Raw genomic sequence first — 17641 nt, 5'->3', positions numbered from 1 at the left:
AATAACCAGAGTATGAGTAACCTCTAACACTGGTGGGCAAGACTGAGGCAACAAACTCTGACAAGAGACTTTAGTATTTAAATGAGAGTAAGCTCTGTGCAGTGATTTTGACTGTTACCATGTCTGAAGACATTTGAAGTAGGTGAAGAGAAATCCTCTGCTGCACCTCTCCTCGTTCAGCCTCACTGCATGATCAAAATGTAAAACAAATGTTGTTATTAAGCATTTTAATATAAACATGAACAGGAGAAAATAAGACCTTGCCAAGCAAGGGTTGTGCCCATAATTTGTAGAGAGGAGAACTTTGATACTAACACCTTGAAAAACTATCTGCTCTTCTAACCTATTCTTTAAATGAAGTTTCCAAGGAAAACTGGTGTCAGCAGAAGATTAAAGTGGTTGCTATTTAAGAGATAAAATAACAGAATACCTGATGTCACCAGTGAAATCTTACAAAGCGCGATTTTTCCTAGAGCCTGAAATTACCAACAACGTTAACCTTTTCCTAAAAAGCTTTTAAAAGGTCCTCATGTAGCATACCCAAAAATCATTATGAAGACAGGCAGAAGCCAAGCAGAAGTGCTGAGAGTAAAAACACTCAAAACCAAAATGTAATGGGCATGGCTTCCCACTTGTTCAGATTAGTGCAGTAATTTAGTCTTATGCAAATGGTTACAAACCAGACAAAACCCAGAGACTGGCAGCGTTTTACTCTCATTTGCATCTCACAAGGCCATGCAGAATAGGACCCTACGTATGTGACACACCTATGGAATGGCATTGCTCCATAGCAGTTACTCTCTTTTAAACTGGTGCTTTGTAATGTGTAATGAATTAAAGTAGAATGGAGCAATCTCTTGGAAAAAAAAAAAAAACAACTCACAGAATTTCTTTGTACAGTTAATTGACTTTGGATTTTAAGATGTTACAAGCTTACACTGATGCTTTTCCCATAGTTCAAGCTTTTTCAGGTTCTTTCTCATCTACTTTGACAAATGTCATATAATATGAAATCTGACTGAATTTAGCCAAAGAATTTTAGAAAATGGTTAAGTACATGTATCTAGACCTGCACATACAGATAACATGACTGGATACTTCTCATTCCCTAGATAGAAGTATGAAAGGATCAAATTTGTAAGACATCTTAAACAAAATTTTGTGAAAACATTAACAGAGTTTAGTCTACACTGTAGTGTAGGAATACTATATTAAAGTTCAGAGTAAAAGGCTCAAACAAACAGCAAGAGGAAAATAGTCGGTGAAAACATTAACAGAGTTTAGTCTACACTGTAATGTAGGAATACTATGTTAAAGTTCAGAGTAAAAGGCTCAAACAGCAAGAGGAAAATAGTCTTGTTCTCTGAAGGCATTATCCATCTCCCAGACTTCTAATGGCTTAGCTGAGAACAAGTTAAACCACTGTGAGAAAAGGTTTCACAATAAAATCTGAATTTTCTTCTATTTCTATATGTATATATACAACTTGGTTAAAATCACATCCTGTAGAAGGAATTCCGTGCTCTTGCTGTTAGATTTCTTTGAGCTCGCTTATTACCCAGAGTATGTAGTATAGAAATATCCAGCATACATAATTTTTAACAAACTTTCTTTTTGACTAAATATGCTAAATATAATCATTCAATCTGATTGCTTACAGATTCGTTACTGGGCTGCTCATGATAAAGAAGCAGCTGCACAGCGCGTACAAGTGAGCAATCAAGAATATTCAACCAAACTGGAAAACCTGAAGCCTAATACTCGCTACCATGTAGATGTTTCTGCCTTCAATAGTGCAGGCTATGGACCTCCCAGTAGAACCATCGATATCATTACCAGAAAAGCACGTAAGTAAATGGAGCATTAGGTTATGTATAATGTCATATACTTCATTATTGCATGTTGCATCATGTCCATAATGTCTTCAAACTTGGCTTCTCATTTATATAACCAATATTTTCCCTTTATGTTGTATTGGTTCTTGGTCTGAAAAGTTCTACCAAGGATCTCCGTCCTCACTTTTGTTGCCATGTACAATGTGGATATCTTATAAAAGATGGTAAGGAAACACGGGTTATATGCTCATAAGACAATTCAGGCTGGAAGGGACTTGGAAGGTCCAAACTTCTGCTCACAGTGTGGTCAGCTACAAGCTCAGACTGGGTTGCTCAGGGTCTTATAAGAACAGTCAGGTGGCTCTTGGACCCCCTCCAAAGCAGTCTCTTCTCCACGCTGAAAAAGTCCAACTTTCTCACCCTCCATTCACGGGGCAAGTGCTCCAGCTCCCCACCAGGTTGGTAGCCTTCTGCTGAACTCACTCCAGATTGCCACTGTCTTTCTTGTGCTGAGGGGCCCAGAGCTGGACATGATACTCCAAGTGATGAACAACTCAGATCACCACTCACTTAGGCAGCTATGGCTTTCTGTTTAATCAATAGCATGAAGTATTATATTCTGGCTATTAAAATGTGACCATTTGCCTTTTTCATTAACAGTAGAGGAAGCCAGGATCAGGCAGCCTTGAAAAGTGAGTGGTCTGAATCACACCCTTGAATTTACATGCTGTAATAGGTTTCTGAATATAGGTCCTGACTTAATGGTCATACCTAGCACTAAAATCTGCTGAGCAATATTCAGTTAAGAAACACATCTTTTATATTTAATACACACACATACAGGCTAAAAATATGTACAACTAATTTGAGGATATCTGTCAGTAAACAATGTATTGTGCAACTTGGATCTGCAGGGTCCATTTGTGTTGAATAAGGCTCCATTTTTATAAGTTTATTGTGTGAAATATAATTAATTGTTTCTGCAGGGGGTTACTCTGATTCCTACTGAGAATGTAAATGCTGTAGAAATGCCTTTAAATGATTAATTAAATATTTAATCTCAATGAATAAATATGACATAAGCCACATTTCTGGGAGGTTCTGAACATAGTTATAGTTGCATGCCAGCAAACACCAACAGTCAACAACAAAGTGAGGGGTAACGTTGGCCACTTCCATTCTGGTAACAGAGAAAGGCAAACCCACAAAGCAGCCACTGCACAAGCCATACATAACTGCCTGGCTGGAGCTGTAGCAGTTCATTCTAGGAAGGAGCCTGTCCTTTAGACATATAAAGATCAGCCATAATTTCCCCTTTTTACATGTCTTAGTAAAAACGGCATTGAATGCTTATGAAACCACATTTATGTGCACACTATACATATGTTGCTTTTCAGCTCCAAGCCAACGTCCAAGAATTATCAGTTCTGTGAGATCTGGTTCAAGGTACATCATCACCTGGGATCATGTGAAGGCAATGTCAAATGAGTCTGCAGTTGAAGGATACAAAGTATGATCTATGAAAATATTTTTTGTCTTTATGTGTACTACATGAGGTATATTTTATAGACAGTGCTGAATTTTGGTACCTACTCAGACTTAAACATAGTTGCATGCTAAAGATGAAGGAAGGTATCATGCTCAGAGATCACAGCATCCAGTAGGCTAAGGGCAAAGTCAGTAGGATTAGTCAGTACGATGAAAAAACATTGGGGCACTGAAATTCATTTGGGCAGTGAGCCATTTTGTGGGAAACCGTACATCAGTGACTGTAGCAACCTGATTTCCCAGATGATTACATTTATTGTCTATTGGCTAAAAATAATGCTTTAAAAAACTTTAATAGTTTTTCCTTATACCAGTATGCATTGTTCCAGCTTTCCTTTCCCATCTCCATGGGAGCTAAAGTTCCTGGAACATGATTTCTTTAAAGTCTGGGAACGTAGAGGAAGGGAAGGGACACTTAACCTTGTTAGATGCAATTACTGTATAAATAGAGCAAGTGTATATACTAACTATAGGGCATCTAGAAAGCTTCAAAAATTAATTCCTGTTTAACTTTGCTGCTTGCTTGGCAGTAAGAAAATTAGTGTCATGTTCTACATGTCCATGTTTTGCTTGAGGAGTTAAACTGCTTCCTGGGAATTGCTGAAAATGTTTCACAGAGGTGATTCCAGAGAGAGTGGAGTTCTTTTCTAGAGGCCCCACAAGACATGTACCATCAAATATGCAATAGTTTAACAGCACTGAGAGTTAATAATAAAATTAATAATTGTTTCATTTATGAAAATGGTAATAAATCTGATGTTGGAAGACCCAGCCGAGTTCTGAGATTTTTTATTTTATGCTCTTTGCCACCCTGCATCAATATCCTCCATCATTTAATTACTTATTTTGAATGTAGGGGCTGAAATTATTTTTCAAAAGGTGGCATCATTTTAAAACAGAAAAACAATGGGGAAACAACCTGTCTAGATTCACCCTACATAAAAATGGAAAAAGTAGTATCTGCCACTAAGTTTTGATATATATATGCTTCAAATATAAATGAAAACCTGATACTTTTAAATTTACACACTGTATATAAGTAACTGTGTTTTCATGGAAATGTAGCATTTCGATAACTATACTTACTATGACTTTCCTAGGTACTGTATAGACCAGATGGTCAACATGAAGGCAAGTTGTTTTCAACTGGCAAGCACACAATAGAGGTCCCAGTCCCCAGTGATGGTGAATATGTTGTTGAGGTCCGAGCACACAGTGAAGGAGGAGATGGAGAAGTAGCTCAAATAAAAATTTCAGGTGAGCACATAATTTCCTTTCTTCTTTCCCACACTCCTTGGAAACCTTGGACTAAATATTTTCCTCTTACGCACTATCCAGAGATGGGCACACCATTCCCATCCAAAATTGGAGAGGTAGTTTTTCAGCAGTGACAGTGTTGACAATTAGGATTTATCTTAAAATCTTTCTGAAGACTCGTAGTGTATGCAGGACACTTCAGCAACAGTCCAGCTCAATCCCAGGAGTGCTGCCAATCTTCCAAAAATCAGACTTTTTCTACTGGTGCCCCCAGGTAGGCTACCACTTTTAGTAGTGTCCTACAAGCATAACTATATGGTGCAGGCCTCAGGCTCAAGACATCAGCTTGCAATAATCCTGTAGTTCCTAGTACCTGTTGCCTCTGTATCTTATTCCTTTGTCAACTGCCACTAAGAGGAGAGAAAGTAACTGGGAAAAGTAAGTGGTCCACTGTGGTCCAGAGGCCGATTGCTAGGGGAGTTCCACTTTTCAAGAGTCAAGGGAATGTGACACATACATGAATAAGCAATGAGAAATGCAAAATGTTCAGCTTTAGAGTGGTCTGGATGATTGGTAAAGAGGGGAAGGGAGCTTGCATGGATCAGGCTGTTTCAACTTCTGCTCAGTGTTGATTCTATCTATGAGCTCAGACATGGTCTGCACATCTCTCTCTTGTTAGTTTTGTAATCTAAGTAGTGCCTTAGTGCACAGTGTATGAAGTAGAGCATATGGATAAATATCAAGGACTTGGACAGTGTCTTTGAAAGGTTATGATTTAAACAATTTCATTGTATTCTTGTCTTTTTAATTAAAAATTAATTTGGGGAATAGTAAGGATTAAACATCAACAGTATTCTTGTCATACAGTCAGTGCAATCGTTATTGTGTCTTTTAAAAGAAGCAATGCCTATGCTATATTATCTGTGCACTGTGAGAGAAGCTGCCCATCCCTAAAGGACCGGACCTCCAATCTGCTGGTTTTCTATAATACGTACAATTTATATCACCTAGTGTGAACTCATGGGTATCACCATTTTTGTTTGTATGAAGCATCTATTCCAGTCTTGATCGAATAGAATCTGGAGGAGACAGACCCATCATTTGCTGGATGCTTTGTTCTCATGATTAATCACCCATGCTGTTGACGTTTTCTTTGCCTAATTTTTAATCTATATTTATCTGGTTTTAGGGTCTGGCCATTGTTTCCTTTTATAGCCTTTGTCTAGAGTAAAGAGTCTTTGTGTGCCTGATACGTTCTCTGCATTAAGAAATGTATATATACATTGCTAAACAGACTGAGCACCTTGAATTTCTCCATGATAACATTTTCTTCAAGGTCTTAAATACTTTTGACAGCTCTTCTCTTCACCTCTCCAACTTCTGAGAATTCCTTTAGGACCATCGACATTATAACTATATGCACGGTTTCAACTCTGCTGTCTGCAGAGATAGTCTCACCTCCCTACGCTTACTGCTCCCAGCGTTATTCATTAAAGGCTTTCATTAGCCATTTATTTCCTTAAACTGGGCTATAAAATGGTGTTTATCTTGTTTGTCCAACACCAGCTCTAAATACTTCCTGGAATCCTTGCTTTCCAGGATACAGAGTCCCATCCTGATCTGTGTGGCATATCTCTTTTTTACTTACTGTGCAATTTTGCATGTGGCTATGACGAAGCACCGTTGGTTTGAATGACTTCAGTTCCCATGCTATCTGGATTTCTGTATGAATGTGTTGTTGTCATCACTCTTTACCTCTTTGCCTTTTGCTTCATGTACACTGTTGCTTAGCTGTTTACTCCCAGGTTTGATGAAAATTACTGGATTGTGTTTGGTCTATTACTGTTAACTGTGGAATTACACTAGAAAGTCAATGACCATTCTTCAATAATTTTGTTTTGAAATCTGCCAGTGACTGCATTCTTAATCCATTTAGCATGCACTCTTGTTAATTATGTGTACAATTTTCTATGAGAATGTCTTGGGATACTAAGTCAACCACTTTACAAAAGCTGTAATACACTGTATTATATTATCATACTCTGGGTGAATCACTTTTAACATATTTTATGAGTTGCAAAAAAGTTGAAGCAACTGCTATCTTTAGGACATGTCTTAGGTCATCTTTGTATCTATCATACACATATTATCATCTATCATCAGATGAAGACCCTTTAGGTAGCAGCAGATAGGCTGCACACAGAACCACCGTGTCAGTACAATATCGAGCCCAAGCTGATCAGTCTGGCCAGAGAGGCCTGCCCCAAGCATGCCCGTACAGAGTTAGCACCAGTGGGAGAGTCAGCACTCTACAAATGCTGGTTGGAGTTTTGTACTGCTCTGTCTTCCACACTGCAGCCAAGTTTTCAGCCACAACTTCTACCATACCCCAGCTAGACAGAGAGGGACTGTGCCTCTGGTGGCCTAGATAAAGGCAGCCTTCCCTAGACTCAGTTTAGGAAATTGAAAAGGAGTCAAAAGGCAGGATAATCCCTTTGGAATGCACAGTATATAGAGAACTGGGCAAGTATTTCAGGCTATTTCTGGGCTCAAACCATGCTTTTTCCAAAGAGCAGGAAGAAGTATAGTTTTAACACCTACACATGGCAAATTATGTCTGCTAATTTTTAGTCTTAAGGAAATCTTCCAGTAGTGCATTAGGGTTTAGAATAATTGCCCCAAAAGAGGGATAGAGTGGTGAGAAGCTTTTAAGAAAAGATTCTTTTTCTCAGAGACTTGGAAAGAAGAGAAGACCTAGTTGGATAAGAATGTGAGTTCTGATGGTCGACTGGCCAAAATGGAAATTATATATTTACAGAGAGATTTAAACAATAGCTAAGGCAAAGCATAAGGCATCTTATCAGATTCAGAGAGGACCATTACCTTTAGGCTTCTGATTCCAGAGTTCACAAACCAAATTAATTTCCAGCATAAGCAAATGGGGAGAATTAAGTAACTAGGGAAGGGTTTCAAAACAGCCTAGATGCTGACCAGGAATGACCAAATCTTAAGCAAACTGGAAGGCTGTGCTGAAGAGACAGGAATGTCTAGAAAACCTATGTGTCTTCCAGATTGCTGTTTTCCTGTTGTTCATTGGGTATCAAATCCAAAGTAATCTACAGAATTTACCTGTTAGGTGTCTAAGCTTCAAAAAATGTGTAGACGTGGCACTTTGCAACATGGTTTAGTAGTCATGGTGGTGTTGGGTTGATGGTGGGACTTCATGATCTTGGAGGTCTTTTCCAACCTTAATGATCCTATGGTTCTATGATTATAATCAGTTGTCATCTAGGGTGTAATTCAGAAGCTTAAACAAAGCCTGCAACATTTGAGATGCCCCAGGTTACCAGGGACATCCACACAACGCTGGCAGGCATGATGTGATCTGCAGGAGACCTGAGGACTTCTGGATCAGCAACTGGAGGCCAGACAGGACACCAGAAGACATCTTTTGGCCTATATTTCAGGCATACGAATTGCGCCCTTTTGCAAACCAAAACCATTTCCTTGATTTGTGTGGCTGCTGCTGCTGTGCGAGGCTACTATGCTGTCAGCCTGTTGTAGGTGCACTCTGAGCTATTCTTAGCACTTGCTGAATTAGGTCTGAATTAGGTTTAAGTACAAGAACATCTAGTTCAGGAACCCTAACTGGCCCTGAGGTCTTAATTTACGTATTAAAAACAGGGCACTTTTAACTAGCAAAAGTTACGTTTGAAAGTAAAATGTAAAAGAAACTAGAAATATATGTTATTTCTAGCTCAACCCCTGGTCTAAGGGAAAAACTGTCTTTTACATTTTCCTCGTCCTCTTGCTTCTCACAGAAAACCCAGGTACATGCTGAAGAGGGAGGGAAACGTCCTGCAGCAACTTTGCTCTCACATAACCAGTCCGCTTCCTATAGGATACAGTGTTTTAGCGGAGATTGATGTAAAGGAAGTTTACCAAACACAGCCACCTCACAGGCGTTACTTTTTAGTGAGCATCTTGAAATACAAGTGCTTCTCATAAAATCACTCACTGTACGTATGCTGAGCTGCTTTTCAGCATACAGCTGTAATCAGTGTAAAATACAGTCAGGAACTGTTGTATTTTATTGTCCAGTACCTGTTGTACAGTTAGGGGGTTGGGGATATTTTTCAAGCCCTTATAGTAAACTAATGAGCTACACAATTTAAAATTCTTTCTTGACATACAGCAACCAGCAGAAGGTTGGAACTACTTGTTTAACCAAAGGAGTCCATTTCAGTGGCTAATAATAACAGGCTCATCTGTTTTCCTTGAAATATGGTAAAGGCTGAGATTTTTATTTTTTTTTTGTCTCTTGCATGCTTTTTGCATTGCAGTGCTTTGTCATAACGCTAATATTAATGTAATCAAAGCAATCTTGCAATCAGTAGGAACTAAGACTGTATGGTGCGTCGTTCTTTTCTCACTTGTGTAACTGCACTGGCCTCAGTGCAATTAATTTATGCCAGAGTAAGGAAAAATAGAATCAAACTCTCAAATTTTTAAATTTCATCCGGGGTAGGGGAGAGGGGAGGGTAACTTCTGATTTAGGAAAACATTGTGAAAAAATGAAAATACCATGCACCTTCACCTTCAAGTATGAAATCAGGTTAATGTCTCAGTTTGCATAGTGACATGGACAAAGAATCATTTGTGTGTTGTATATGCTTATTGCAAGAGAACTAAATTACAGCTTCTCTGTGTTCACTGCACACATACATATGGACATATGAATTCCATTTGCCAGAGGCATGTTTTAGGATCCTGAAAAAGTATTTACTTTGAAGCATAACTTTTTCAAAGAAAAATGCAAAATTTTTGCTCGTAGTAACTCATACAAACATTTAAATTATTTTATGTGTTAATTTCTTTTTTTATTATTGTTTAAAGGGGACATTAATATTTATTGCACATATTGGTACCAAGTAAATCAGGTGATCATTCACTTTTTATGTGGTATAATCAAAATCTTTTGATCACAATTTGAGAATGTTTATCTGTTGCAAAGATGGTTGTAGTAGTAAGAAAAGAGGAGAACACAGGTAAAAATCATAAGGAATACTGATGAAAACAGTTCTGAACTTGGAACTTATTATGTATCTGTGACAAGAATGTAACAAAAAGCTTCTACTAAACTGAAAATACATTTCCAAAAGAGCTCTCCTCTATAAGAAGTGTAATTTTCACAATGCATTTGGCTGTTGCCTCATGGCTCAAAAATTAAGTAGAAGATACACAGAATGCCCTCTAGCCTGGTACATAAATCTGCCTTAAACAACATACGTGGTTCTCTGGTATTTTTCTTTATTTTCCTTCATCATCACATTTCATTTCATCAGAGTTCTGATTTATTGGTACTGCCTCCTTCCAAGCCTTGCTTTGACAACTAAGGTTTGACAATTCCATGCATTACAACATATTAAGTGCTAGAACAAGCATTTTCTTGAAAAGCCGTATTCTCCTTAATTTCAGTTTCTTCTCTTTTTCTTGCATTTGAACTCAACAGCAGGACAGACTGCAGATAAGTTTTGGTATCTAGTTACGCTTTCTTAGACTGCATTATCCTATAACAATCCCAACGCTGCTTATTTTGTCATTTATGTATATGGAAAAGCATGGGTACACACGAAGAGTGAATACAAGAAAATTTCATTTTTAGCCATAAGGCTCATAACTAAGCTGTGCAATGGTGGCTGACAGGCTTTATAGCTAGAAATTGGATGTGTGTGTACCTGGATTTAGAACACAACAGAGGTTTAAGAGAACAATATCACACAAAACAAGAGCAGGTTACTCATTATCAGAGAATACTGACAAGACAGGAATCCATAATTGCTATACATCAGAAACCAGAAAAAGTGGCCACGGTCTTGGAAAGGACCATGTAACTTCCTCCTGCTTTCATCTTCAGTCTGAGTTGCTACATGCCTGTCTGTGTGAGCTTGGGAATTGCCTGCAAAATCCCCACTGAGGGCTATTGCTCGGTCACATGAAGGCATGAGAACTCTGCAGTGCCTTTAAAACATTAGCAAAAAAAGAAATCTATGGCAACTTCATATACCTGCTTACGTGTTTTAACTTGTTACGTGTTGGAGATTTTGCTGGCTATCCCCAAGCATGCAAGAATGCTATAGGAAGCTGTGACTGTCACGGAAAACATATTTTCTTCTTGGATCTCAGAAAGTAAAGATACCAAAGATAGTGGGAGATACTAAAAGGTACTAAAGAAAGATACTATAAAAGTATAGAGAAAATCAGTGAAGGTACCACAGCTATGGAGTGAATTCTGAGTGAGGTGTGCGAGAGAGGCGAGGAGCCTTCAGCTAGAGTAAGGATGGCTAGTAAGGCAGTCATGAACGGTAGGAAGAGGTAAGCGGGAGAAGATTATTCACTTTTCTTCACGTTATGAAAATGAAGGTACTCAGTAAAATTAGTAGGCAGCTGACTGAAAGCTGTCAAAGTCATACTCTTTTGCATGGCAGAAAATTAAATTGTGAAACTTCCCGCAACAGGATGCTGTGCAGGACAAAGTTATAGAGGCTTGGTCTATCAGCCCTTATTTAAAACTATGTCCTGTACTCAGGCTATGTCTCAGGAGCTACTGAACAGAAGCTACAAAGTAGCTCAGGAGCCACTTCAACACAAATGGGAAAGAATGTAAGAGGAAAGTCATATTCTGCATGCCATGATTTTTTCTTTCCTTTCCACTGCATCTGTTACAGACCACTGCCGGATCCTGAGCTAGAGAGTATCCTGAGCTGGACAGGCCTTTGGTCTGACTCACTAAAGCTGACCCTGTACTCCCAGCTTCAGAAAAGTGTACTGCGAAATGCCTGGGTAATATTGAGTTGATGGACAAAGGATTAGTTCTTCTTCTGAAACCCTTAAATACTTTCTTTACTGTTTTCAGCAGTTTGGATGTTACCCCCAAACAATCCCTGACTTCTAAAATGTTTAAAAAGAAGAAAAATAAGTTTTGGTTCACTGTGCAGTTAGAAATACCTTTTTTAAGCAAGGTTTTGACTGCCTCTGTTTCAGTAGTATCATCAATTCATCAATGAGTTAAAGATCTGACACTCAAATTCAGTTTGGCTGAACTATTCTTCTCCATTAATTTATCCAGTTGCGATATATCATAGAGGCACTTTCAGATTTTTTATTACACCAACATCGGAACACTACACTCCACTGTTATGAAACAAAATGCTTGGTATTTTATATTCATTGTACTCTACCATTAGAGGAAGATGGAAAAAATCCAAAAGATAATTATTTAACTCTTTTGTGCTTAAATGTAGCAACATAGCGAAAAAGAATATCACAGAAAAAAATCACATAGCTCTTAGAGTGAACGCCAAGATTAGTATTTTGCTTTAATAGTGTAATCCTTTGATACATAATGACTTAATTTAATACAAATGCATATTCTGCTTTCACCTCTTGGTAGGACATTTAACTGTTGAACTATATTTATACAGTATTTTTAATTGCTTTGAGAAATCAAAGCCAACCAAGTAGTGTTTACAGTGATTTAAAGTAATCTTTAGAAGACTCAGCTCATTAACTTTTTTTCCTTTAATAATGTAGACAGAATTGCAGATGTGATCACAGGGGTGAAGGGATGAAGAAGGGAATACTTTCTAGACATGACAATTCTTACCTGTTTTCATTTTCAGTAGCAAGCTGTGGAACTGCATTATTCAAATTTATTCAAAATTTATTCAAATTATTTTTTAGTTCAGCGGATAGCAATCTATCTTACTTTTTATGGGTGCCGTGGAGTGGAGGCCTTACTCATGCCTCTCAGTTTTATGCACCTAACCTAGCCAGACGCCTTTTCTTCTTAGTGAGGAGAGTGATTCAGAAGTTCTAGGTTAGACATCTGCTGTAACACACCTTTTGATGAAATCTCTTTCTTAAGAGAGCAAAACCCCGTGATTCTCTGACAAAGGCGGCAGTGACAGTTTTCCAGTTACTTCAGTGGCGAAGTCCAAGGGCCTTCAGAAACACTCATGGGTAGTAAGGAAGGCGCACAGCTCTTTAGTATTAGGGAAGTATCACAGAGTCACGTTCCTTTCATAAACACCAGGGTTTAGTGTGGTGGAGAGGGGTGATCTAACAAAAGTACAGAACTGTATAAAGAGCGGTAACAAAGACGATGAATCCATAGTCTCGATAATGGCAGGTGATATAATACAGGGCAGCGGCCAGAAATTGCAACTTGGGAGATTCAGGCTGGACATTAGGAAAAATTTCACCCAGAGGGTAGCACAGCACTGGAGCAGGTTACCCTCATCTTTGGAGATTAGAATCATAGAATCATAGATTCCTGTGACCCAGCTCAGCAAGGCTGCAGCTGACGACACCCAGCATTGGCGACAGTCCTGATCCGAGTGGGAGATCAGACCAGACAGCCCCAGAGCTACAAGCAGGTACAACCAGGCGTTTTGTGCTCCTGAGAACTGTATCACTTCCAAACTTCGGATCTACTGACAGTACATTAAATGACAAATGTTTCATTACGAGCACAGTTTGTACTGCGATTATTTGGCAGGTTTGTATTCATATATAAGTAGATTTATTTCAATGGCAGGGTTAGGTTAACAGTTGGACTTGATGATCTCAAAGGTCTTTTCCAACCTAAACAATTCTATGATTTGTTACTACAGATATAAAGATCAGATAAAATCACGTATTTGCTAACTCAAACATATCTTTTAAGTGCCAGTGATCATATAGGAAATGCTTCTGTGTATTTCTGCCTTCTTTACATAGATATATTAAATAGTACATCTTATTACATATTGAAATTCTCCATTACTTTTTCAGAATACTTGAAGGACTTCAATGTCAAAATTTTCTTGCCTTTAAAGATTTAATAGCATATATTTTACTTTCACCATATGTCTAAAGCCTGTTCATAGAAGCAATAGATGGAGAGTTGACAACAGAGTTCTTACAACTAGATGTTGGAAGAGTGCTACCTGGTCTGTCTTCTGTGCCTGTTCAGCACAACTATATTAAGCCAGTGGGAAGAGAAGGAGGAATATTACTTCTGTCAACGTAGGAAATGTCAGAAGGATCCTTCATCTAAGTTCATGTGAATGTTTCAGAGTATCAAATCTGGTGCTTGTGGCTCTAGCTATAGAGTGGCTGAAGTAAGAACTTCATTGGGAGAGAAATTCTAACAGAAGATCAGTCTGAAAATTTCTTCTCCAGAAGCATCACAGTCTGCTTGATTTTTTGGTTTTCAACTCCTGGTGTTTTTAAATCAAGGCTGCAAGCCATTTTAGAAGGTGTGTTTTAGAAAAATCCATCTGTCTGGGTTCAGTACAGGAGAAACTAAGTAAAAGGCTACTTAAACGGTATTGTATGTAAGGCAATATTTAGATGATATAGGTTATATATTGAAAAACATAACGATCCTTTCTGTGCTTAAATTCTGTGACAGCATTATTTTCTAATCCTGCAGAGCAGAAATAAGTGAAATGTAGAATTTAGTGTGGCAGCATCAGTCACTCATCTGAACAGACGAGCAGCTGTTTAAAGCTGGGTTTAGGCACTGCTGGCTCATTTAGATATTATCTGTAAAAAAATGTTTCCCTCATTTACCTCTACATAAGAAGATTTTGTTTCTCTCTCCCTAAAACAAATATTTCATTAATTTTGAAGTTATTATTTTCCATAATAGCACCCAGTGATGGGTTGTTTCAAATCTTTTTCTGCCAGTATGGAGGCAAAAAGCTTTATCTGTCATTAAAGGAAGCGCTTGCATTCAGTTACAATGGCTATTAGTACTTCTGTATCAGGACACTAAAATGTAAAATGATGTGCTCAGCTGGAGGGGAATGTGATACTAATCACAGCATTTTCTGCATGCAAATCCTCACAATCTGAAAATTGTTAGAAAGCCAAATGGAGCTGCCAACAAATGTATCAAACTCGGAACAACTCCTACACTACCCCCCTGCTCTTGGTGTTTTGTGTGTTCTTGCTGGTTTCTACCTTCCTCTGTTTCTCCTTTTGTTTTACCTTTGATTGGAACTGGAAAAATTGGAGCATTCCCAGTAAAGGTTCCATATTAACCAGTGTACTTTTTCTCTAGTTTAGGAAGCCTGTGCAGCCCTCTAAGATGCTTTGTCCTGCCTATTCCTCTCCGTCTTCTTTACCAGAGATCCCATTACCCAACTACCTTGGAAAACTGTATTGACCTTTCTCATTTAACAGTACCCAGTTATTCAAAGCATATCCATATCAGTCAAAATTGCATTATTTTGCTCTGGGGAGGCACATGCTAGGCCAGCTGTTTGCTTTCTTCCTTTCTGCAGTAACGTTCATGCCCGATTTAAGATTTTTTCTGCCTCGCTGAATAACAAGGCCAAGTTTAAGCTGAGCTGGCCTGTTGGGCTAACTTATTTCTTTTGCTGCTTCTCAGTCCCCTAGTTGATTCTGCTGCATGCTTGCCATGTGGCCTCCCAGCCCTGGGTGAGTCCTGTTCCCGCTGTTTGTCTCCCTGCTCGCTGTGCTGCTGCGCTCGGGGAGCAGAGGGAGGAAGGCTGCCCTATGCTTCCCTCTTCCTCAAGGGCTGCACGGTGGTGGGACTTACCTGTACGTGAAGACTGTGGAGCACGTGGCCAGTTTCATGAGCGTGAGACCTGCGCTGTGCTGTATGTGCTGTGCGAGTCTCGTCGTGTGCTGCGGAGGGACGGTGGCCTTCCCTGCCATGAAGCCAGCACTGCCAGCCAGCCCCTCGAGACTGGGCGCTTCAGCTCTTGTAGAAGCTGTAGGCATCCTTCTTCATCTTCCGATGTGTGAGCCAGGCTTCCAGGCTAAAAGATGAAGATTTTTAAGACAGGGTTTTAATGTACCTCAGTACTTATATGTGCCACATTTATTCCCAAGAACACAGAAACTCCAAAACTATAGTATTTATCCAATTAATTCACCACCGGTTTGCACCTGAAGAGTTTCTACTGTTCACCCATTGTGCCATGCGGTTAAATGTGGACTACTTACCAGTGAAAAGGAGTGACACATCTGGTGTATACTTGGGGTGAATTTATTTGTAAAAAACATTCACAAATCCCTATTTTCCTGAACAAGGAGGAGCAGGTTCATCACTCAGAAATCCCCAGACATGCCAGCTGGCCAAAGAACTGTCCTTTTTCTTCTTTTCAGGGTTACAATGAAACGTCCTCTTCTGACCTCCCATTTTTTCCTGAAAAATTATCCTTTTTTGGTGAAAAACCTGTCAATGACTCTCAGAGGATGATTGAATTCCTTTGAATGGCTATCAACCATCATTTCTGAGGCAATGCAGAGTACATTTATGTGGGAACATTCACAGCCAAGTGTTTTGCCACACCAGATAATCGGTGTGATCGCGGATAAGCTTTTCCATAGGGGTGAGCTACCGAAACTCCCTCCAAGCTCCTCCTGCTGCTTCAGCAGACGGCTTCCAGCAGTGAACTCCTCGTCCTAGCTGAGCACATGATTCAGCCTGGCTGGCCTGGCAGTACTCCTGGTGCTGCTGGTGAGCCAGTTCGTCTGGAGCGACGGCTCACAAATGGAGAGACAGGGCAGATGCTGAGAGATACGACAAGCCTTTAGGTCGTGTGAGCGATCCTGAAACTCACAAAATGCGTGTGAAGTACAACAGCAACTGTTGCCTGGGTCACGGAAGGACCCCCATAGATTGTTCTTGGTTGAGTATACTGCTTTAAAAGAGTACATTTAAAAAATATTACCTGTGGTCTTCTACTTAACTCTCCATGCAAAAGAATATGTAATGAACAGTAATATATGTGAAAGGGAAGAGGAAGCTGAGAAATGATTTACATTTATTGATAGTTAAGTAGTAGCCCACCAACTGAAAATTATCTCATTTTCCTTGGAGTCCAAGGCATCTTTTCATTTTGGCAGACCAGGTCTGTAGCAGGGTCAGAGTTGACAGCAAAGAAGCCCCCGCAGCTGCCTGCCCACACCGCCAACATGCCAGGTGCCGTTGCGAGAACAAAACAAAACATTTACTTGGCTCTGGCATGTGGATTTTCAAGTAGGAGAAGACAGGCTTAACATCATAGGCTGGATAAACCACCCAGACCATAAGCAGCCCTTCAAATACGTTTTTAAAGTTCTCTCTCTTTTTCTTACAATAGGTTTAAAGCTGTTCCGCGGGTGCACAGTGAACTTTAACACGGCACAAAGCATGGGCAGATGCACAGACAGCATTATTGCCATCCTATACATCTACTCTGCTGCTGAACAGTAACTCACTGGGTTGTGAATTACTCCATAGCGCCTTTCTTGAAAGGTTTATGGCACAGGCAAAAGGAAAATTTCCTCGTGCCCAAGCAAAGGTATTCCTAGACAAGGGAAAGTTGGACCCATGACTTAGCAATGATGCCAGTGATGCAAGATAAGCATATTCTAATTAGTTCAGTTATTTTCCATTTACCATGAATAGGGATAGCAGGATTTAAATCATGTCAGCTGATACTATCCATTTCCTTTGCTGTAGTCTTCCATGAAAACAATATTTCCAGATGGGTAGGTGGAATTTCTTTTTAAAAGCCAGTTGACAGAACTACAAACCCATGCACTTTTTTAATGCAGTTTAGTTTAACCTGAAGAAATTACATTTTCTCCCCTCCTGCTTTTCTGTTCTACCTGGGTAAATATGAAAACACTCAAAGAACAGATACTAATGAAGGCTAATAGATGCAAAAGAAACTAACAAACAGAGCAGGCAAAAATCCCTTTGTTTTCAGGTGGCTCATTTTTTTCCTAGAGAAGTGGGTGAGAAAAAGAATATGAGAAGGCTTTGCATTTGCCTTTCTTAAAATAAAAAGGAGAGTTATAAAATAAGCCAGTCCTGATGGAAGATAAGCCTTGGGTCCTGGACCAAAAGGACAATACTATTTACAGGAAAAGGAGGGTAGGAGTTTGACCGTTCTTTCAGAAAAAAAGAATTGATTTTGCAAAGCAGACACAAA

The 17641-nt window shown here is 39.3% G+C and overlaps 1 protein-coding gene across 1 annotated transcript in view; it reads left to right on the top strand.

Moving 5' to 3' along the window:
- The window catches only part of CNTN1 (contactin 1), an 88158-nt gene extending 71241 nt beyond the window's left edge, over window positions 1-16917 (top strand). Inside the window, exons 19-22 of the mRNA XM_035895771.1 lie at window positions 1661-1847; window positions 3233-3345; window positions 4484-4640; window positions 16805-16917. Coding sequence (XP_035751664.1) covers window positions 1661-1847; window positions 3233-3345; window positions 4484-4640; window positions 16805-16917 — 570 coding nt within the window. The remainder of the gene's footprint in view (window positions 1-1660; window positions 1848-3232; window positions 3346-4483; window positions 4641-16804) is intronic.
- The last annotated feature ends 724 nt before the right edge of the window (window positions 16918-17641 follow it).

Source organism: Egretta garzetta, unplaced genomic scaffold (assembly GCF_000687185.1).
Source record: "Egretta garzetta isolate BGI_Z169 unplaced genomic scaffold, ASM68718v1 scaffold656, whole genome shotgun sequence".
NCBI classification, from domain to species: Eukaryota; Metazoa; Chordata; class Aves; order Pelecaniformes; family Ardeidae; genus Egretta; species Egretta garzetta.
Note: the sequence above shows the minus strand (reverse complement) of the source record. Positions and strands in the feature narration are given on the sequence as shown.